The 22737-nt window shown below is 41.5% G+C and overlaps 1 protein-coding gene across 1 annotated transcript in view; it reads left to right on the top strand.

The window, feature by feature from the left end:
- The window catches only part of adamtsl5 (ADAMTS like 5), a 34141-nt gene extending 13539 nt beyond the window's left edge, over window positions 1–20602 (top strand). The window contains exons 2-13 of the mRNA XM_008406054.2: window positions 145–220; window positions 4821–4993; window positions 5625–5685; window positions 6198–6303; window positions 7405–7532; window positions 11243–11366; window positions 12691–12777; window positions 13166–13329; window positions 14857–15052; window positions 18173–18301; window positions 19614–19685; window positions 19997–20602. Coding sequence (XP_008404276.1) covers window positions 145–220; window positions 4821–4993; window positions 5625–5685; window positions 6198–6303; window positions 7405–7532; window positions 11243–11366; window positions 12691–12777; window positions 13166–13329; window positions 14857–15052; window positions 18173–18301; window positions 19614–19685; window positions 19997–20337 — 1657 coding nt within the window. The 3' untranslated portion in view covers window positions 20338–20602. The remainder of the gene's footprint in view (window positions 1–144; window positions 221–4820; window positions 4994–5624; window positions 5686–6197; window positions 6304–7404; window positions 7533–11242; window positions 11367–12690; window positions 12778–13165; window positions 13330–14856; window positions 15053–18172; window positions 18302–19613; window positions 19686–19996) is intronic.
- The last annotated feature ends 2135 nt before the right edge of the window (window positions 20603–22737 follow it).

Genomic DNA, 22737 nt, shown 5'->3' with positions numbered 1-22737 from the left:
CTCTGTCTCTCTCTCTCTGTCTCTCTCTCTCACTCTGTCTCTCTCTCACTCTGTCTCTGTCTCTCTCTCTGTCTCTGTCTCTCTCTGTCTCTCTCTCTCTGTCTCTCTCTGTCTCTCTCTCTCTCTTGCTCTCTCTCTCTGCAGGTGGCTGACTCTGAACCGGGTCGTGACCTTTGTTTTGCTGCTGGCCGCTCCCGGCTCCCTCGCCCCCCCGCAGAGCGTAAGTCCTCCTGCTCCCACGCCTCCATGAATCACGGCCTCGCTCTGGAAAAGCCGCTGCAGCTGAGAATAGCCTGTCACCTCAGCTTCCTTTGAAACGAACAGAGTTTCCATCCAACCGCTCCAACAAAAAGGCTTTTAAAGAAACTGACTGGAACCACAACTAACCTCTGGTTTAATTATTAACAGCAGCAGTTTGGATTATTTTTATAAAGAAAAGAAAAGAAGATTCAGTTTTTTGTGCATATTTAATTAGCAAGCTAAATGTTTAGCTTACAAACTAAGGTAAACATTTATATTGCTAACTAAATATTTAGTTTAGCTAACTCAATGTTTAATTTGAAGCTAAATATTTAGCTTAGTTTAATTAACTTAGTTTAATTCAGCTTTCATACTGAATATTTCAGTTTGAATAAACTATAAACTGGATCCATAAGCGGCGGCGGCGGCGGCGGCGGCGGCCATTTTTACTGCCATAAGCAGAGCGCAGCTGTGACATCAACGTTCTTCTTCTGCACATGCAGGTTGTTAGCTGTTCACACAGAAGTCTGACTGCAGTCGCATCGTTTAGTATCGTGAACTGACAGAACAAGAAAATAAAAGCCTGGTGTGTGAGCGTAACCGTGGCGACCCAACATGCCTTTCTGTGCTGCAGCGGTTAACCTGGTGTTTTTACACACTTTGCCATTTCCTCCACTGTTGGTGAAGATCATCTGAAATCCTCTGTTTGTCACAGTTTCCGTTGTTTTAGATGTTTTAGTTTTTCCTCGGACGACATCTGGGCAAGTTGACATCAGTAGCTTCTCTCCTCATTTCTATATCAACGCCTGTCTGCGTAATGTAAGGGAATGTTTTGTTGTTTTTCTGATTTTGAAGTGTCTGCCGGTTCAGAGCCATGTTTATTCCAACCGTTCTTGTGAAAAGATGAGTCTGGTTCAGCTGTTGGATCCGAAGCGTTTACCTTTGCTCTCGTTTTTCCCTCTGCTTTCACTTCCTATATGAAGTTTCTCTCTGCAGGCTGAGGAGGGAGAAGGAGTGGTACTGCTAAGGTCAAAGGTTGCTTTCACTAATCTAGCAGGCCAGCTCCCCCCCACCTCCAACTGTTATCAACGCTAATTTGAACGGGAGTAACACTAATGAGGGCAACCTCAAGAGACCCTGCCAAGAAATTATGGGGAGTCGCGGCACAAGTTGGGTTTCAGTGTGTTTGTGCAGAATGAGTCACAAAGTCAAACAGACTCAATTAGTTTGCTTCTTTCTTCTGCCTGTAGCTTTAATTTGAAAGGTCAGATGAAGTCACTTTTTGTTCTGCACAGATTCCTGGAAATTAGCGATTTAATACATGTGACACACGATGACTTGAAGGGGACCTGCAGGGCAAACTTCACATTTTGGACGATTTTATATTTCCATTTGGGTTTCTGCTGATTCAAAAAAAAAAAAAAAAACACCCAGATGTTTTTTGGCAATAAATGAATGTTTTTTTTGGTGCCTAGAAATTAAACCGCTTCAAAAAAACTGCCTGTTACCTAGCAACCCCAGCAGAGTTCCACCCGTCACCTAGCAACCAAAGCAGAGCTAGAGTGCATTTGGTCGGCTTGTTTCACTGCTGTACAATGGCTGCTGGAAAAGACAAGTGTTTTGTTATTGAATTACCATCGAGAAACCACTCGCTGCATTCTGGTTGGTTGTACAGGAGGCTCCACTTCTGCTTTTCAAAGATGTATGGCTGTATAACTGTGCATCTGTTGGCAGCCATCTTTGCATGTGTGGGAGTAAACGTTGAGTTGGGGGCGGGGTCAGCAGAAGCTTATTTGGATTGAAAGTGGCAAAACAGCTCATTCTGAAAGGAGTTCAAAGAAGACCCGAAAATCTCATGATCTAAGAATAATTTTGTGCCAAAACTGTAATGAACATGTGTTATGAACATGTTTTATAGCCTGTACGCGTCTCCTGACCTGTTCAATGAAGTACAGCAGGTCACATTTAAAGCTGAAAGGCGTTCTAAGGTCGTGTTTAGAAGCTCAGCTACTTTGGTGGAGGAATCCAGCATCTTCAGTGGCTTTTCAGTAAAAGTCTCTTGTCGTATTTAACATTTTCCATTGTAAGAAAATCACATCATGTATAACTTTACCCTGGTTACAAATAAAAAGACTCCATCTGCATCACTCATCTGTGCTGGACGGGACAAATTTGCATCAGTTTTGAATTGCAGGAGGGGCAGCAAAAAAAATCAGTTCAAGGGCCACAATTGGCCCATGAGCCATACTTTGGACACCCCTGCTTTAGTTTCTACCTTTGAAATGAGGAAACAGCATCCTGGGGTGAACTTGGAGTGGATTCAGTCCATATCTGCGTTTCTGTTGCAAATGTGTGCAAAACTTTGGTAGTTTTCTGATAATGTAGAAAAAACACAATTATGGTGTTTGCATTAAATAAGAAGCAGAATTAAAATCACATGAATAGGTTTGCTCACATAAGTAATTAAATAACATCATCCTCCTATCACTTCCTGTTGCCTTCTTCATCATTTCTGCCAGTAGCAACACCCAGTTGTAGAAAACTGCCTCATCCTGGTGCAAAAACTTTTCATCAAAAATCCTGAATTTTTTTCTTTTTTCAAACGTGGCATTTCCATGAAGCCAATTTCATTCATAATTTAAATTTCATAATTCCAATTTGTGCAGTTTTATGGCCACAGAAACGCAGCTGCTGTCAAGTTTTGCACTTTGTACTGAAATTCTGTTGTGGTTTGCATTATTTTTGGCATTTCCTCTTTCAGGAAGCAACATACTTTTTGTTTAGTTCATCAAAGGGCGTCTTTAAATGGATTTACCCAGCATTCAGTGCAACATACACTGCTTTTATAGTTGGGGTCTGCAGGATTTTATAAACTGTTTGCTGCTTTTCACTGCTGTGGGGGAAATTAGAGGTTTGGATGAACCGCATAACCTTTTTATTGGTTTGTGCCCTGCTGGTTTTGTTGATTCCTCGCCTGGGTTTCATTGTTTTGACTCCTCTTTTGACTCCAGCTCCTCCTTGACGCAGTGAGCAAAGAGTTAAACGTGTGTGTTCGTAGCGCAGCTCCTGTGTGAGGATCTGGTGGGACGGCTGCCAGGTTCACTCCTCCTCCAGGGCGCAAACTCTGGAATGTGTTTGAGGAGAACCAGAGAGATTTCTCTAATCACTTTTATTGTTTTGCTCTGCTGATCCTGATCCATCAACCTCACAGGGCCGCTTTGTTATTTTTAGTCCCATCTACCGTTTGAATAGATTTATGTTCCTGTTAGATTCCTGGAGAAATATAAAAAAGGCTTTGTTGGAGCTCCATCCATACCATTTGTCTTTGACAGAATGACATCCCATCAATCTGTGCCTGGTGTTTTCTGAGCAGTCATTACAGGTTGATGACAATAGCTATCTGCGTCATGACAGCTTTAAACATGCAGGATGTCTCTGCAGATTGATGCTGCTGAGCAGCTGTTAGCATTCACAGCACAGAAAGCAGGAGGGAAGACATGAACATTTAGCTGGTTTTGACTTTTGACAACGATTGTCTTCCATAAATGCCAAATTTGTAGCATGTCAATACTTTCCTCCACCTGAGCTGAAAATATCTGCAGCTCCCCCAGCTCCTCTGTACTAAGGAGGGAAATTCTTACGTTAGTTGGATGTGAAGCGTATTAGGACCCTTTAGACAGGAAAAAACGTAGGAAGGATTAGATTAAACTATGGATTTTTCTAGAAAACGATATTTCTGAGCTGGAAAAGTCAAAAATATTCTATTTGAGAAATTTTAAAGAAAAACCTCAGAAGCTTCGGAGTCTGAGGAGTCAAAAATCGATCATTTTTGACTTTTGAAATGTCCACATTTTTTCTAGAAAATGTCTGAGATTAATTTCAAAATGTGATTTGTTTTCTAGCTATTTATTTGTTTATTTTTTTACATTTCAAGCTTAAAAATTTGGTTGTTTTTCTTTCTAGAAACTCTGAGATTAATTTCCAAATTTGTCTGAACTTTTTGGTGGAAATTTTCTCATCTTTTCCTTAATATGCCGTCATAGTTGGATGCCATTTTATGTTATATTATTCCGGGGGGGCGTGTTTCTTGGGCAAAAACCGTTAGTGAAACGGTCACTGGGACTGACTAGTATATATTTCATTGAGGGAAACCTGGAATGCAGCGTTCATAACAAACACGTGTTCATCTGCTCTACCGCTAGCAAACAACCGTACTGATTAAATAACATAAAAGTCAAGCAGTTCCCTAAAAGTCCAACAGATGGCAGCAATGCACCATGCAAAACAAAACACCCACAGTTTACAGGACACACTTCCTGCTAAAGAGCCCCCTGGTGGTTGAAGAAAAATCCACATATAAACCGGAAAATATGAATATGAAAAAAAATCTGAATGCTCTCTGGTATTGTTCAGGGGGCCCGACCACATGTGGCGGCGGGCCGGATCCGGCCCGCGGGCCGTAGCTTGGGAACCACTGGTCTAAATGGTCAATTCAGGCTAAATAGTGTAAATAGTTTCAATGTTTGTCTGGTGTTTTCTTGGGCGTCAGCGTTGTGTTTTTGGCTCTCTGACTGCTGCAGGCCCCTTGGAGTTCGGACTGGGGTCCATCCAGTGACGCCTCACCGGGGCGTCCGGCGCGCGCCCGGCGGCAGCTGCATTTCAGGAACGCGTGGGCGGCGTGGAGCGGCTGGTCTGTCTGCTCCCGCAGCTGTGGGGGCGGAGCCTCGGTGCGAACTCGCACCTGCATCACCAGGTGATGATCTGTCGTCTGGCCTTCAGGGAATTTCCTGCTGGAGCTTTTAGTAAATGTAAACTGTTATTATCCTCATGACTCTGGACCATCTTGAGGTGGAAACATTTTGTTTTTCTGGATTTGGTAACAAAAAAAAACATCAACATTTACTTAGTGAGATTACAATCTTTCATCAGATGTTAGTTTAGGATGAAACTTTAGGATATTTAAATTATAGTCTAAATATTTAAATTCACATTTTGCACATTTATGCTTCCTTTTCAGTCTGTACTTCTAAAAACAGCCTAAGTGCTTATAAAACAACCATCTGGTTCTTGGTAATAAGTTGAAGGTTTTCATTTAATCTCAATTTGGGATCAATAAAGTATTTTTGAATTTGAATTTTTGTGTCTGGAAAATGAACAGTTTAAAAAATGTAACATATCACCAGGCACTGCCCGTTACCTAGCAACCCCGGCAAGCCCAGACTGTTACCTAGCAACCCTGAAGAAGCCCAGGCCGTTACCTAGCAACCCAACTGAACCCAACAGAACTGACCAGACTAAAATCTCATTATCCAAGAATAAGTTTGTGCAAAAAACATGCAACCTGACGTGTAATATTTCTGCTAATAAGCTGTTTTTGTGTGCAGGAACCCGGTGGGCGGACCGTGTGCCGGAGATCCCAGACAGTACAAGATCTGCAACACCAAGGTCACTGCAGCTCCAGGGTTTCCTCCCTCAGAGAAAATCTGTCCGTTTTACGACAATGGCCGATGTTTGCTTTACAAATTGGTCTCATAGGCGTGTCTGAGAGGCATTTCAGGGCGTGAAGTTTCACTGGTTACCGCTGGTAGGCTGCGCCGGGATGCGTGTGTGGGATGGATGGACTTTTGTCTCTGGTTATTTTTTATGTTTAAAACCAGAAGTTATATTTTTCCTTCTCTGTCGTATCTGAATGTAAAACCTTCAGGAATTTTTCACATGATCAATCAGTCAAATCTGTTTTATTTCTCTGCTTTAGTCTCAAATCATTTTTGCTCATCTAGAAACTAAACATTAAAACACGAGGAAACTTTCAGCCAGCTGTAATCAGAAGTTCATCCACGTCCTCTAAACATGAGCTCGGCTTTTTATAAAATGTGTTTTTCTTGTCTGCAGGTTAATTCTGAAGATGATCACCTCGATGTTTCAGCGTGTCATGATGCATGTCTGTGTTTGTGCAGGCGTGTCCTCCGGGCTCGGAGGACTTCAGAGAGATGCAGTGTGCTGCGTTCAATGACCGGCCGTTGGTGTCCGGAAACTCCTTCAGATGGACAACGTTTCACGGAGGTCAGATGGAAAAGAACAACCTGAGCAGCCATCTTGGTTTCCATCAAGAGCAAAATGCTGCAATTTTTACAACCTGGAACTAGAATACAGCAACTTAAACTGTCTTCTGATTGGTCCTTTAGATTTGCTACCGTCCAATCAGTTGAAAGCATAAAGATTGATGTTATACACTGCAAAAATGCAAAATCTTACAGAATATTTTTGGTCTAGTTCCAAGTGGAAATGTATTGTTGAAATAAGACAAAACTAACTTAACTTTTCAGCAAGAAATCAGATCTTGTTTGAAGTTGATAATTTATTAATATTGATGAACAGTATTTGTTCCATATGCAGATTACTTCAGTTATGTAAAAAATGTCTTAAGTGAAATAATGTGACAAATTGCATCGGAAAAAAAATTAGTAAATTTTTTTTACATGTAATCAAAAATGAACAAATTACTAAATTTGTAACTCAATTTTGTAATTGAGTTACAAAATGAACTAAATGTTTGAAGTTGTATCACCTGTTTTCTTTTTTCAGTGTGGAACTGGTTTTTCATTCATGTGTTTTTAAATGTGTGGTTTTGTTTTATGAGTCGTTGAAGTGGTTTGCACTTCAGAGCCTCCGTAGGACTCAGATTTTCCCAAGTTGAACAAAACTGAACAGTTTCTGCAGATATAAACTCCGTTTTGAAATTTCCAATACGCACACGAATCATTTCCACATGTGCAATCCTTCATTTCACAACCGTTTCATCTCACTTTACCAACTTGATCTCCAAGTACAAATGAAATTTAGCACAAGCCGTTCTGTCTGATACCATCAACCAGCGATAAAACGATGCTGCCTCAGCGCTGACTTCTGATTTGTGAAACATATTTTCGCGTCTTGCTGACTTTTATCGCAGCTGGGAAGCCTTGAAAGCTCACAGGTGTCTCCTGCTGCAGGTGTTATTGTGATTTTCTCCCATATCTGCCAGTTTCTTCCAGATCTTTCCCACTCCTCGTTCCCATTTCCTGCATTTTATGCGTCTCTCTCTCCCCCCCAGTCCTGTTTCCTTTTATCATGTCTTGTTCCATAAAGACGAATGATTTACTGACTGCAGCTTTTCCCCGCCAGGCTCCAGCCCCTGTGAGCTCAGCTGCCTGGCGCTGGGACACAACTTCTACTACAACTTTGGTCACGTTCTGGACGGTACGGCCTGCGACCCGGAGGCCGGAGCTGTGTGTGTCAACGGACGCTGTCTGGTAAATGACAACAACACCTGGACGTGTGTGTTAGTCACAGTTTAAAACTCATCAGCATTGAGTTTCACACATTATTTATCAAAATAAGCATCATATAAACCAGTCAAAATGCTCTGGGCTAAGAAAATAAAACTAAAACTAAAATCAAGCACAGAAAGTCATGTTTTTTTTTTTTTTTTGTTGTAGGAAAAAGGATCTTGCATGTTTGATATTAAAAAGAATTATAATTATTAAATTATTTGGGTCACTTTGTTCCAAAACACTTTTTACATTTGGCCAAGTTTTTATTAAATTAAATTATTTAGGTGCAGCAAAATCAGCTTTCCAGTAAAAATCTTTGAATAAAAAAAAAAACATTTTGTTTTTACTTAACATTTTTCCATTGTAGGATAATAATATTGATCATTTTATCCAGAATAAAAACAAAGTATCCTTATGCGTAAACCATCTGCAGAAAATCTGCTTTTGTCCTGAAGCTCTGCACTGCAAAAACACAAAATATTACCAGTTTTTTTTTCTAGTTTTTAATGCAAATATCAGAAACTTGAAATAAGACAAAACTAACTTAAAAGTTACTTTTCAGCAAAATATAAAAGCTTGAACTATGTAATCAATATTTTTGGAATATTTATGGCCCATATTTTGCTGAAAAGTTACTTTTGTCATATTTAAAGTATTTGTACTAGCTTGAAAAGGTTCTGGGCTTTTGCAGTGTGTTTTATTTTAGCATCAGTTTATCCTTTGCTTTGGGTTTTATTTAAATATTTATTGATTTTGTAACTCAAATTGTTTGCTCTAGAAATAAACTGTAACTTGACTGGTTAAGTTTGTTTGATCTGGATCGGCTCCATCTGTGAGTCAGCTGAGTGGAAAACAAGCAGCTCTTCTCCTTCTGGAGCTAAACGCAGGTTAAGTTTGGGAAACGCTGGCCTCGGCTGCTGAAGACGAGGCGTAAGCGATGCTGACCGCTCTGACCGGAGCTCTCAGGAGAAGCGAGTCCCACGCTGGGCGTTTGGGCCAGAGTTCACTCATCAGTGTGGACTGCAGCCTTCAGGAAGCATTACAGCTCAGCTGAGTCTGCAGCAGGTTATTCTCACACAGATGGAGACGAACGCGCATCTGCTGCACAATATGTGATACTCAGGAGAGACGTCTGCTAGCAGAGGGACGCACAGCTGAGCGCCGGGATTACGGAGTCTCTGTGTTTACATGTGTCGATGTGTGTGTGTTTCTGGGCATGCTCTCTACGGCATTTGGTGTAAATAAGCGGATTTATGGGCCGTGGTGTCAGGCAGGGAGAGGTCAGAGCAGCCGAGGCTGAAACAGGAAGCAGATGCAGCCTGCAGCTGGTGATGAGGAGCACAGGTCAAAACGTGAGATCAGTCCAGGGCCGGTCAGCTCCAGGCCTCCAGGCCGGTCTCCTGCCACTACTTGAACACACCTGAGTCAAATAATGAGGTCATTAGCAGGACTCTGGACAACCTGTCTGCACTTAGGAGGTGATTCAGCTGTTGGATCCAGGTGTGTTGGACCAGGGAGCCGTCTAAGAGTTGCAGGACTCCGGCCGTCCAGGACCAGGACTGCTGAGCCCTGGATCAGCCTGAAGAACACACGGCTGCTTCAGAAAGGCTGCAGCGCATCCTCAGCAGGGCAGCCGAAATAATCCCACCTTATGTCCTCTAACAAGGACAAACTTCAGTCTATCTTATTGTGATTTTTTTTTTGTGAAAATCATATTTTGCATAAAAGTAATGTGTTGTATTGAGCTCGTTTTCAGTCTCTAGATCAAGGGTATCAAACGCTGTCCTGCAACTTTTAGCTGTGCCTCTGCTGCAGAATAATTAGCAGGACTAACTGATCTGCACAAGGAGGAGGTAATGAAGCCATTTCATTCCAGTGTTTTGTACCTGTGGCACATCTAAAACCTGCAGGACAGCAGAGGACTGGAGTTTGACACCTTGTTCCAGATACATGCTGAAAGTTTGACACATTGGAGGCGACGCTAACTGAAAAGCTAGTCACGCTAACAATAACCCTAATGTTTGCCAGTCATAAACATTAGCAAACGTTGATTCCAAAGGGAAATGAAATAAATTATTTATTATTTGTCAAATAATAATAAATCACTTTTGACTGTATCTAGAAAAACTGATTTAGGTGAAGCACTAAATTTAGCAAAAACACTAAAGTGGTCATCTAAAAATGAGTTAGTTAGCATATTAGCAGAAACCTGCACAACACTCCAAAGAATAGATTTGCAGTTGTGAACTACATTGTGTTGATCTATCACATACAACCCCAGACAAAATACTATTTTTGTGGACGTAATGAGAGAAAATATAAAGTCTGTCTGAATGTCGCAGGATTTCTAACTGTGTCTAAACTCTGCAGTGTTGAAAGTAAACAGAAAGAATCCCAGAGCTTCACCTGGAGGCATTTAGAATAGCATAGTGTATCGGAAAAACAGTTTGCTTCTCAATTCAGAGTTTATCCCAGAGTTTATCAGCCCAGATAATGAACGTATGCTCAGCTCTTATATTCGTTATTTGCTGGTTTGGTCGCTGCTTTCCTGAGGCCCAGTGAACTCTGTGCCACTATGTCACAAGGAGCTCATTTCCTGTTGTGCTCACACAGACTCTCAGGGTGTTTTGTGTCTTCAAAGCGGCTTTCTGAGGATGATTACAGGTTCTCTAGATTGTTGCTCTCTGCCCTGGGATCCTCCCCGTTGATTAACTCGCTCTGCAGAGATGAAGGCGAACAGGGAAAGCAATCATCGCTCCTGCTGCAGGATGCTCCACAGGCTGCAAACCATCCAGCTCATCCTCTTTGTCTTTAGCTTTGACATTTTTTATGTTTTACCAAACAACCTTTCCAAACTCCTGTTCCCTTACGAGCCCCAGAGATGCTGTTTTCCCCCAAATGTTAGCTGGAGATGAGGAAATACAATGTCAGAGGCAAATAATCTGAGCCTGAGGGGACGATTACTTGGCTGTATCAAAGCGGAGTGCACTGTAAAAACGCAACATCCTACCAAATACCTGCTGTTGTTTCTAGTGCACTTAAAATAAGACTAAACTAACTTTCAAGTAACTTTTCAGCAAAATACATGAGCTTGTTTTCACTAATAACTATTGAACATTGATTTAAAAGTTTTACTGGTAGATTATTATCGCTCATAAGACATTTTCCCGTGTTGTGATAAAATCTGCCGGTGTAACTAGTGATTTTTATTAATATTTAAGAATCATTGACTTAAAACAAGCTAATGTACACTGCAAAAACAGAAAATCTTACCAAGTATTTTCTAGTTTCTCTTTTAATACACTTGAAATAAGACAAAACCAACTTGGAAGAAATTTTCAGCAAGATATACGAGTTTGTTTTAAGTCAGTATTTCTTTAATATTGATTTAAAAAGTAATAGTTTTCACTTATAACAAGACATTGAACTACCTTTTAGTGGAAATATCTTAGAACATTTGAAATATTATAAACTTAACAAGTAAACTTGTTTTCAGTGTATAATTCCTTAATTTTGATCAAAAAGTAGTTACACTACTGCAGATTTAGTAAGGAATTGTTTTAAAACAAGCTCTTATCTCACTAAAAATGTACTTTTGTAGGTTAGTTTAGTCTTATTAAAGACATTTACAGTAGAAACTGGACAGGACTTTGTGTTTTTGAAAGGTTTCCCATTCGTGTTTCCTGCAGAAGCCCGGCTGCGACTCCATCTTGGGTTCGACGCAGCAGGAAGATGCCTGCATGGTGTGTGGAGGGCACAACACCACCTGTCTGCACCACAAGAGTGTGTACCAGAGCAGCGGGCTGGAGGCAGGTAGGACACACACACACACACACACACACACACACACTCACTCATGCCACACACCATCATGCCTTTCTGCCTCAGGAATGCGATGAAGTGGTTTCAGAAAGCCGTGTGAGGATAATTCCTGCCTCTCGTCTTCCTTTCACACCCAACAGCTATTAGTCATTCAGGCTTATTTAGCAGAGTGTTATTACCCGACTGAGTGAATATTAACCATGGAAACAGCTCTGCAACACAAAGGTGATTGGCTGCTTTCCCAGAAGGGCTCCAGCTAACGGCACATTTAAAATGACTGTGGTTAAGATTTCAGGGAGAAAAATCTCCCAGCAGTTCTGGCTTATTGCCACCGAAACATTTTTACCTCCACTGGCACCTGCAGGTTCACGATAATATAGGGTCTGACTGCATGCTGTGGAGAAAACTAAATGTTTTTCTTCCCTTGTATCCATCTGCAACAAACCTTGAACAGGAAATAATAACAGCTTGAGGCAAACTGACGAGTGATTGGAGGGTTATCTTTTACAGGCTGAGCGCTGTAAATTTTATAGCGCCTTGTAAACCGAGAGAAATCATTGTCAAAATGACGACATTGTGTGATGATTATGTACTAAAGTATTACAATATTAGGATTGTTTTTCTATTTTTAGACCCAGTGATGAGAACCTGCAGAGTTTTGCATCTAGAAGCTGCATAAGTTTTAGGTTTTTGGGGATATTTAGGACGGTGTCATCTGCATACGGGTGATCGTCTTCGCCTAACTGAGGCATGTTGACGTGTTTGTGAAGAATCAGAGACAAAAATACTCCAACTTTCATTCTGTAGTCGAGTTTCTGCAAACACCATTATTTGCTGGTATGTTTCTAATAACTCCACATTCGTCCCAACAACCTGAAATTCATCTGGTTAATGTTTACATCATTCATCAGTTTGCAAGTGTAGGAAAATAATTTCTCCTCTATTCCAGAAGCAAAGCGGGATTGTAGAAGCTGCCAGTGGACATCCTAAATTTATAAACAATTAAACCAAATATTAATATAAATTTGCATTAAAATGTTGTTTTAGGCATATAGAAGTGTCAATTGCATAGAAATGACTGTGTCCATCTGGGTAAGATTTAGTCTCACATGATGTTTGCGAAGCTTCAGAGGTAAAAATACTTTGAGTTTTACAAGTCAAATTTAAACGTTTCACAGAAGTGTTTAACTTCCAGAGCTAGGAAGTAGAAACAGGAGCAGTGTCTTGTTAAAATGATAAAGCTTATCATTATAATCAAGTATCGCTTCTGCTTCGGTTTCTGCGAATTCCTAAAGCTTGTGTTTGTATTTGCCAGGCGGGCCGTTTGGATACAACGAAGTGACGATGATCCCGGCTGGAGCCACTCACATCCGAGTCACCGACAACAGCAGGAATTATCTGGGTAAGAGATATCGCTACCCTTCACTCGCTTTAAAACTTATTATTACAACTGCTCCCCGGAGACCGGCCAGCGGCTCGCTGTCCGTCTGCTTTCTGCACCAGGCTTCTTCTTTCCAAGTAACATAATCTCTAAGGTTATCTATTCTCATCGCTGTGTTGGCGACGCAAATAAAACAGACCCAGAATGGCTCAGGCTGTGGTTTGGGAGGGATGCAGAGCATCTGTTTTCATCTGCTGCTATGGAAACCGCCTTAAATAACCACACCATCATTTGTTCCTCTGTCACCCTGAAATCTTTAACAGCTTCGCCTGAAAAATCCATCATCAGAAGCATTTGAATCGGTTTGTACGACTACTCAGTAACTCCATTCACTGTTATTGATCGTCAGCGCTGCAGAACGGTCGATCCCAATTTGTGATCAACGGAAACTGGAAGATCAGCGTTCCCGGTGAGTACAGCGTAGCTGGAACCAAGCTGCTGTACCGGCGTTCTGCAGACACCTGGGAGAGCTTCGAGGTGCCAGGACCGACCCAGGAAGACCTGCATCTGATGGTGAGAGCTGTTTCACGAAGCAAGGCAATAACAACCAGGGATGCGCTGATTTATCGGTGGCAGTTTCCTTAAATGTATCAGATCGGTGGTCGGCCGATATTTAGATTGACGACACGTGAAGCCGATCTTATCTAAGTCAGCAAACTTAGTGGGAAAACACTGTTAAACCAAACAAACAGTTAAAGGATTGAGTGTGACTATAACTATTTATTTCTTAGGTAATTTGAGTAATTTTGAATGAAACAGCTCTATATCCTTGCTAACGACAGAAAATACATTGGAAGAAAAATGTATCCCTTGTTGTCCCTTTGTGGGGAAATTCATGATTACCAGCAGTGAGCAGGAAAAATAGAAACATGCTGATTCACACAAAGCTAAAATATAAATACAATAAGACTCTGTACACAAGGAACAAATTTACAACATCAGAAAAAAAACTGTTTAGTCCTTGAAGTTGGCATACTCAGATTAAAAACAATTACTGTCATAATTATTGGTTTGGTTTCACCGATTGGTTGGTTGGCATCATCTGCTGAAGTATCAGGTCCCATAAAGCCACCAGAACAAAGAGCTGATTTTATCCGGGGGATAACAGCAGGATTATGGGAATTAAGGAGAATCTGTGTTGAGCAGCGGCTTTAAAACTCCAAAGTTAGCATAAAGTTTAGTCTGCTTAATTCAGACTGGAACAATGAAAACGCTGAGCTTCGGCTTCCCTCATCTTCCTGCTGGTTTTTTATGCCATTTAACACACCAGTTTAGCTCAAAACTGCGTCAGTTTCTCCCATTTGTTGTGGTTTTTATAAACACAAAACAGAGGTCAGATCTGCCAGCATTTATAAACTATACTGCTGATATTAAGACGTTTGTTTGCAGATGTAATAAGACCATCTCTGAAGAGAGAAAGCCATTTCCATGCGCCGCTGTCCTCTGTGGAAACCATCACTCGACTTGCTTTGGAGGAAAAAAAATCGTACAAATGCGAACAACATTAAAGCCGCAGAAACTTTTATGAAAAATATTTTCTTACATATTTGTTAAAACTGTCACTATAGTAACAGTGTGTTATGAGACGGGTAGTCTGTGAAAAAAACTAACTCCTCTACCTTCTCCCAGTGCTAAATAGAAACAGCCAATCAGAGCCAGGAGGCGGATCTTAGTGCTGTCAATCATCCCTGTGTGCGTGCTGCTTATGAAACAGCTTTTCCTCGTCGGCACAACCTGTCGTTTCTGCTCAGGCTAGTTAGTGTAGCCACAGATGATGGCACATAAACAGCTTTCTTGTAATGGTGAGTTGTTTTTCCACCATTTAGCACCAAAATATATTTTTTTAATAAAAGTTACATAACACAACTTTAAGCCCTTTAGTTTGAATCCATTTCAATCCATCGTATCAAACCAGAAACACCAATGTAAACACTTCCGCTCTGTTTGGCTGGTTAACTGATATATTTACCAATTAGTAACTGATTGGTTGACTTTTTTTTTTCTTTTTTTGTAAACATGATTCTGTTTTCTTGTGTTCAGGTTCTGGCGACAGACAGAAACCCAGGAATCGAGTATGAGTACTGGCTTCCACTGGACCAGTACGCCCAGTACCACGGCAGGAGGAGTCCTCTGCGACAGGCTCACCACACAGCCAGCTACTTCCCCAGAGGCCAGCCCACCACGCCAACCACCACCTCCAGGGCGCCGCCCAGCACCGCCCGGAAACCCCACTGGAGTGAGTTAAACACACAGGCTTGCGTGTTCTCACTGAAGCAGAAAACATTTATAAAAAACTGAAAAATAAGAATAAGATGCAGCACAGTGAGGGCAAATCTACCTAAAGTATGTGCAGGTGACGGGTAATTTAAAGCGGATCTTCTATGCATAATTCAGGTTTTGCATGTCTTTGCACTTCGATTTGGGCCTTTGCTGCTTCAAAACCCGACCCAGGTGCTTAAACAAACCATCCAACTGGCTTTTGGTGTCTGGAAAATGAGATGTTTCAAAAACCTTCCGTCACAAATCAGCAGGTACTGCCCCTCAACTAGCCACCCCAGTGAAACCTAGCCTGTTAGCTAGCAACCCAAGCTGAGCTCCAGCATGTTTGGTCAGTTGGTTTTACCAATGTATGTCCTGTACAATGGCTGCTGGAAAAGACAAATGTTTTGTTGTTGACCTGCCAGCTGCAGGTCAAAAGGTCAACATTGATTTTTGAATCGGCTCATTTTCCAGACACCAAAAAATGTATAGACAAGAAACAACTGGGTGTTTGTTTGTGTTTTAAGCGCTTGTTGTTTTTAGAGGCAGTTGAGACCCAAATGGAAGTATAAAAACTTGCAAAATGTGAATTTTGACTGGTGCGTCCCTCTTTAAGAGCCATCCTTTAATGTCCACAGAGCAACTTTCGGCTCCGGAGCTGCAGGTTGATCTTTCTGAGAGGAAACCGCAGAGCCAAGATTAAATTGGTTCCAATTATTGTAATTGCACAAATTAGAGCGAGCCCATTTGGGTTCAGAGAGTGAAAACATCTGTGGTGATTCACCTTTACCCCGCCGCTGACCTCCCTGATTCAGAGGAACGCAGCTGCTTTATCTGCACTAATAAGTGTGGATTGCAAACACGCTGGATTCCTGCTCACCTCCCCGATGTTCCTGAGCCACATGGAAATCTGCTCCCATCCGATGAGGCCATGAATCCAAGCAGCTTCTTGGAAAATCCTTTCCAGCTGGTGGATCGCAGCCAAACTGAACCCATCTCAAATTGTTACCAGAAAAACGTGGGAAAAGGTGAGCCTGGAGGCGGATTTATGAGGTTGAGTGGTGCGTCGTCCTAAAGTATAACCGAGATGAGAAAGCTCTGCGAATCCCTAAAATCAATCAACACGAACAGCTTTCCACTTTTAATATGTTTCTGAAATGCTCCCATGTCTTCTTCAATCGTACTTTTCTTTGGGTCTTTATTTCTTGTTTAAAAACATCTGCAGTTAAACTCTTTTATTTTGAAAAAGTGTCATATTAGCTTGTGACGCCGCTGTCATAAAAGCTGCCAGTTGCATAAATTCTCTCTGCTGCTGCTCGTTAAGCCAAGTCATTTCAGGACAGTCAGTATATTTATGAATTCTCCTCAGATGAATTACTTTTATTTATTATATGTTCTTTCTGTTTTAACCATTTATTTCTGTGCAGAATGGTTTACAGATGCAAAGGTTTTCCTATTTGTCCTACAGAACTTCAGACTTTAATGCGTTTTATTGGGCTTTCTTGTAAAAGACCAAAAAAAAAAAAAAAAAACATACTAATAAAGTGGAAGGAAAATATAAAATTTGTAACATTTTTCACGAAAAAATCGGTATCAACAACAAAACACTTGTCTTTTCCAGCAGCCATTGTACAGCGCATATAGTGGTAAAACTAACTTAAGTGCTGGAGTTCTCCTTGGGTTGCTAGGTAACGGGCTGATCTTCCCCGGGGTTGCTAGGCAACGGGGCAGCGCCTGCTGATTTGTGATGTTACATTCTGGAGGTTTTTGAATTGGTTCATTTTCCAAAAACCTATGAATAGAAAAAAGTTGGGTGAATTTTTTTTTTAAGCGCTTTGGTTGTTTTTAGAAGCAGCTGAGATCCAAATGGAAGAATAAAAACATGTAAAAAGTATAAGAACTTTTTGCTCCTTGGTTACCTAAAAGTCCAATAAATTCCATTAGTACTAGTCTGTCATTGTATTGTGACAAATTGTAAAAAGAAAAAAAAAAGGTTTTAGGACAGAAGAACATTTTATTAAGTGTCACTGGAATCATGATCAACAATAAGAAGAATCCATCCATCCGTCCGTCCGTCCGTCCGTCCGTCTTATCCGGGGTCGGGTCGCGGGGGCAGCAGCTTCAGAAGGGAGGCCCAGACTTCCCTCCTCAGCCTCTTCCAGCTCCTCCAGGAACCCCAAGGCGTTTCCAGGCCATAGAGAGACATCGTCCCTCCAGGTGTCCTGGGTCTCCCCTCCTCCCGGTGGGACCTGAACTCCTCACCAGGGAGGCGTCCAGGAGGCATCCTGACCAGATGCCCGAGCCTCAACTGGCTCCTCTCGACGTGGAGGAGCAGCGGCTCTACTCTGAGTCCCTCCCGGATGACCGAGCTTCTCTCTCTAAGGGAGAGCCCAGCCACCCTGCGGAGGAGGAAACCAATTTTAGCCGCTTGTACCCGTGATCTCGTTCTTTCGGTCATGACCCAAAGCTCATGACCATAGATGAGGGTGGGAACGTAGATCGACCGGTAAATCGAGAGCTTCGCTTTTTGGCTCAGCTCTCTCTTCACCACGACGGACCGGTACAGCGCCCGCTTCACGGCAGACGCTGCCCCAATCCGCCTGTCGATCTCCCGCTCCCTTCTTCCTTCATTCGTGAACAAGATCCCCAGATACTTAAACTCCTCCACTTGAGGCAGGACGACCCCCCTGACCCGGAGAAGGCACTCTACCCTTTTCCGGCTCAAGACCATGGCCTCGGATTTGGAGGCACTGAGCCTCATCCCGGCCGCTTTAATAACAAATAAGAACAATAAGAAGAATCTAAAACAAAAACGAAAAGTGACTTTTCATGTAAGAAAACATGACAAATTAATTATCCACCGATCCTGAAAAGCAAAACAAAAGAAAGACGGAGAACTGTAACAGATTAAATAAAAAAAAAGTGTGACCAGTAGGTGGGCAGATCGATCCAAAACATTGGTAAAATAGATACCAAGTCAGTCTCAATATTTTAGTTTTGTACCATAAAAAGATTTACCTAAATATGTAGCTTATCAAACTTTAGGAAGATCTGCAGTCTGTAGTTCACACAAAGCTGTTTGTTTTCTGTCTTCCAGTGTTAAATGACCTAAATCCTCAGCGTCTCCCGGCTCCCGGCCTCCACCCGCAGCCTCCTCAGCAGCCAATCAGCCGCCTGGAGCGCGAGGAAAGCCACAGGAACCTCCTTCCTCTGGCTCCACCCGGAAGTACGAGCGCCGCTTCCTCATCATCGCTTCAAAATGTTGCTCAGACTTCACGGAGTTCTGCAGAAACTTCAGCTCAAACACGAGCTGCGCAGTCAAAAATGAACAATGTTCGGGTTATTCAGCCTGTCATCATTTTAACCAGGCGATTCATTTTAAATGTCAGTTTGAAACTAAATATTCTTCTCCAAAGTAAAAGTTTGGTCAGGATACTAAATATTTAGCTACACACTAAATAGTTATTTTTAGCTTGTTTGTAGTTTGAAAACCAATTGAATTAAGTAAATTAAATATTTAGTTTGTTAGCTAAACTTTTAGTCGGAAGCTAAAGGTTTAGCCAGCAAACTAAATATTCAGCTCCAGACTAAATATGTAGCTAGCAAGCCACATATCCAGCTTCAAAACATATTTGACTATCAAGCTAAATATTTATGTGAAGCGAAACATTTTGCTTAAAGCTGGATATTCGGCTCGCTAGCTAAATATATGTCTGAAAACAAAACATTAGCTTTTAGCTAAATATTTAGTTTGCTAATTAAATAAATTAATGAATACAATCTTGAAAATATACCGTATTTTCCGCACTATAAGGCACCTAAAAACCTTCATTTTCCTCAAAAGCCGACAGTGCGCCTTAAAACCCGGTGGGCCTTAAATATGGACCAATATTGAGCCACAACAGGTCTAGCAGCTACGGTAAGCAGCCGCCGACTTCATTTTCCCCGTAGAAGAAGAAGCACGCGGTGCATGCTGGGATAGTTGTCAGAACGCTGGTTGGTTGATAAAGTTTGATAATACATTTAAAGCCAGGAGGGGCGGCCGAAGAGAGACAGGATGCGGCGGCAGCGTGTCGGTTGGTCTGTGTTACCCAGGATGCAGTTGGGCACAATATCACAACACCAACACCGTGAGTGAAACAACGACTGGAGCAGCTACTATATAAAGTACTCTGGGACCAGTTCTTTACAAATGTAGATGTGTAATAATAGAGTACAGAACAAATTGGCAACCCAAAGTGAAGCGTCTATTCTATGCGCCTTATAATGCGGTGCATATGAAAAAAGTTTTAAAATAGGCCATTCATTGAAGGTGCGCCTTATAGTGCGGGAAATACGGTACTTTGAAAAATGAATACCGATTTTTTTTCTTTATTACACACTAAGCCAAATTATAGCTGCTAATTTTTGACTACATTTAATCATTGTAGACATGTCAGTTTAAGAATGTTTGGGCAAAATCCCCTGAAGATATTTTTATCAACAGCCTTGTGGTCTCCTGACTTCCTAACTTTTCTTCTTCTTGGTTTCTTCTTTAGAGAATTGTGGAAAATGTCAGAGAGTTAAAGGACGAAGGGAACGCCAGAGACAGTATTGCAAAAAGGACTTTGGTAAGGACTTTTGGTTTGGAGTTTATGAATTATTTAAAACATTCCTCAGTTAAAACATCAGACAGATGATTCCTGCAGTAAGAAAAGCCTTGAAAACATTTAGAGAGAACAGCGCCGTTTGGTTAATGGAGTTTTTATTCAGTTTCTAAACGTCTCAGTTTATTTAGATGCTAAAAGGTCCTCCACACTTACATCTACAGCTGTTCTCTATCGGTAAGATACTGACGGAGGCAGCTACTCCACACAATCCCACTCTGCATAAAGGGAACTATTCAACAGAAGTCGCTGTTTCTTGTTTATTTCTGTGGCAGTGTTTCGTGGCAGAGTTCTGGGGAAGCTGTACCGAGGCGAGGAGACGCGCTACGACGTCCAGATCATCCACACGTACCGGAACCGCTTCCGGCTGGAGCACCGCGAGTTCCTGTGGGTCCCGAACCTGTGCGACTGCCCCGACCTGCAGCCGGGGAAGCAGTACATCCTGATGGTGCGGCGCCACATCAACTACGAGCGCACGCTGAACCGCATCCTGCTGGAGGAGGACAGCTACGTGGTTCCGTACCGGCCCAGAGAGGACGAGCTGCTGCGGCCGCTCCAGAGGCTCTGCAGCAACAGAGGGATGAAAAGTCCTGCAGAAATAGACGAGGCGGTGTAGTCCGAGAGCGCCAGGCGCCAGAACTTTAAAACGGAAAACCTGAGGAGCCGAGCGGCTTCACTGGAGGAGGAAACGGGAACTTTTCAGGTTTTACTCTGAAATCTGCAGGGCCGGTCCAGAGCAATGCGAGTTGAGGGCTGATTGGGCCCCCCACACCACCAGGGGCCACCAAGAGCACCAAGCTAGCATCATTATTTTAAAATAATACAAACTAAATTTTATTACATGTGGAAAACATTTTTTGTTTTTATTAATATCGTCCTGTTTTCTGCTGCCTCTGTTGGGAAAATATAAAATCAAACTTGTCAACTTGTTTACTGTAAAAATAGCTAAAACAAAAAATCTTACCAAGTATTTTGTATGTTTTGTTTCTAGTGCAAATATCTTAGAACACTTGAAATAAAGCAAAACTAACCTTTTCTGAAACATATAGGAGCTTGTTCTACGCTAATAATGCCTTAATGATGATGAAAAACTACTTGTTCCATTGACTGGTTATTTTATTTGTAAAATGGGAAAAAAGTAAAATAATCTGCCAGTGGAACTCAAACCTTTTCATCAATATTAAGGAATTATTCAGTTGCTGAAAAGTTAGTTTAGTTTTATTCCAAGTGTACTAAGATATTTGCACAGAAACTAGACACTTGCTAAGATTTTGTTTTTGCAGTGTACCACTGTGCATTTCAAAGTCCGTATAATTGTTTAGTTTGCTGCTCCTGTAAGGTTAAAATCAGCAGCCATAGTAACACTGGTATGATGTAGGCTGATCGCAAATGATGCTAATGTTAGCAGCACAGGAGTGAAGAATCACCTGGTGTTGTCATGTAGGTATGGGCCCCTCCCCAAAGAAAAATCTGCCCAGGGCCCTGAAAAGTCTTGGACCGGCCCTGGAAATCTGACACATTCTGAATGCAGAGAACAAACGCCATGGTTATTTAAGAGACTAATTAAAGCACTTTAGGTGGGAGCGACGCGACGCCCACCTTAAACAAAAACCAAAGAGAAGGACAGCTGTGACTGAAAACAACCTTTTTCTCATTACTGTTTTTACACAGCAACCTCTTAGTTTCCGTTCTGTACAGTTTTTGTCTCGTTATCCACTTTTAGATTCAGCTGCAATGAATTTTACTGAGTTTCCTTCCTGTGACACATTACAGATGTTTTCTTTTCTCACTTTTTTGCAGCAGATATTTGTAGAAGTTGCAGCAGCAAATAAGGATAAGTCTGGAGTTTTTATACAGCTTTTAAAATTCAGCATTTTTGGCCTAATTCAAACCAAACGGCAGACTTAAGGTTTATGGAAAAGGTTTCTGCTGACATTCGTGAGGCTGGAGATGCTTCAAGATGGCAGAAATGCACTTTGTTCCACTCAGATGGATGTTAGTTTGCAAACTGATCCCACTTTTAAAAAGGCTAAACGAGACACAGACGACTTCCACTTGTCCCCTTTGGGCTTCTATTGATATATTTGTGGAGTGATTATAAAGACTTTAAAAAGATGAACTTGTGCAGAAGTTAGATTTTATTGCAGGTTTTTTATAATCCCACACAGGCTCAGCTGCGCCTTGTCATGGCTGCTGCCAGCAGTTATAAAATGTCTTTTAATTTGACGAGGTGAGACGTTTTAACCTCAACTTAACGATCACAATTGAGTGTACTTGATTTTTATTTCGTTTGCAGCATAAAACTGATGGAAAAGTTCAATTCAAACAGCTGCTGGGAAAAAACTAAGGATTCAAGAAGATGCAAAACACAAAGAAATCCACAGATTGGAATCTGCAGCTGCATAAATGGAGAAACTAAACATCTTTATTTCACTTGTAACAAAATATTTTTCCCACATTTTAAGTGAAATAATATACCTGTTAATCAATTTTAAGGAATTATTGACAGAAAAAATCTTGTAAGCATTCATCGTTCATGGTGATGTCAGATACTGACTGTTAATAACCTCTCAACATAACCGAGTTTTCTCCATAAGAATCAGGAAAATGACCTGGAAGTTTCTCAAGAAAATAACTTTCATCGCACCTTAGTGAGGTTCTTATTAATTATCGCATCTCTTACCAAAGATTTCATTCATTCTCAGCTGGTTTCAGCAGGTTTCATCTCAAACTTTCCTCTTTGTGAGAACGATTGTCTAAAAGACGGAATCCATTTATTCTGATTTTTCTAACCAGAGGAAGCTGCAGTTAAATCTGTTCTCATTGTTAAGAGTTTGTTTCCATCATTGCTTCATTTTTTTACATGTTGAACAAAGGTGCAGCTTCAGGGGAGAAACAGGAAACAACCATTTAGTGAAATGTGGGCGAGGCCTGTTGTGGCTGCAGCTCATGCTGGCTGCAGCTCATGTCTGCTGCAGCTCATGCTGGCTGCAGCTCATGTCTGCTGCAGCTCATG

The sequence above is a fragment of the Poecilia reticulata genome, linkage group LG3 (assembly GCF_000633615.1).
Source record: "Poecilia reticulata strain Guanapo linkage group LG3, Guppy_female_1.0+MT, whole genome shotgun sequence".
Taxonomy (NCBI): domain Eukaryota; kingdom Metazoa; phylum Chordata; class Actinopteri; order Cyprinodontiformes; family Poeciliidae; genus Poecilia; species Poecilia reticulata.
Note: the sequence above shows the minus strand (reverse complement) of the source record. Positions and strands in the feature narration are given on the sequence as shown.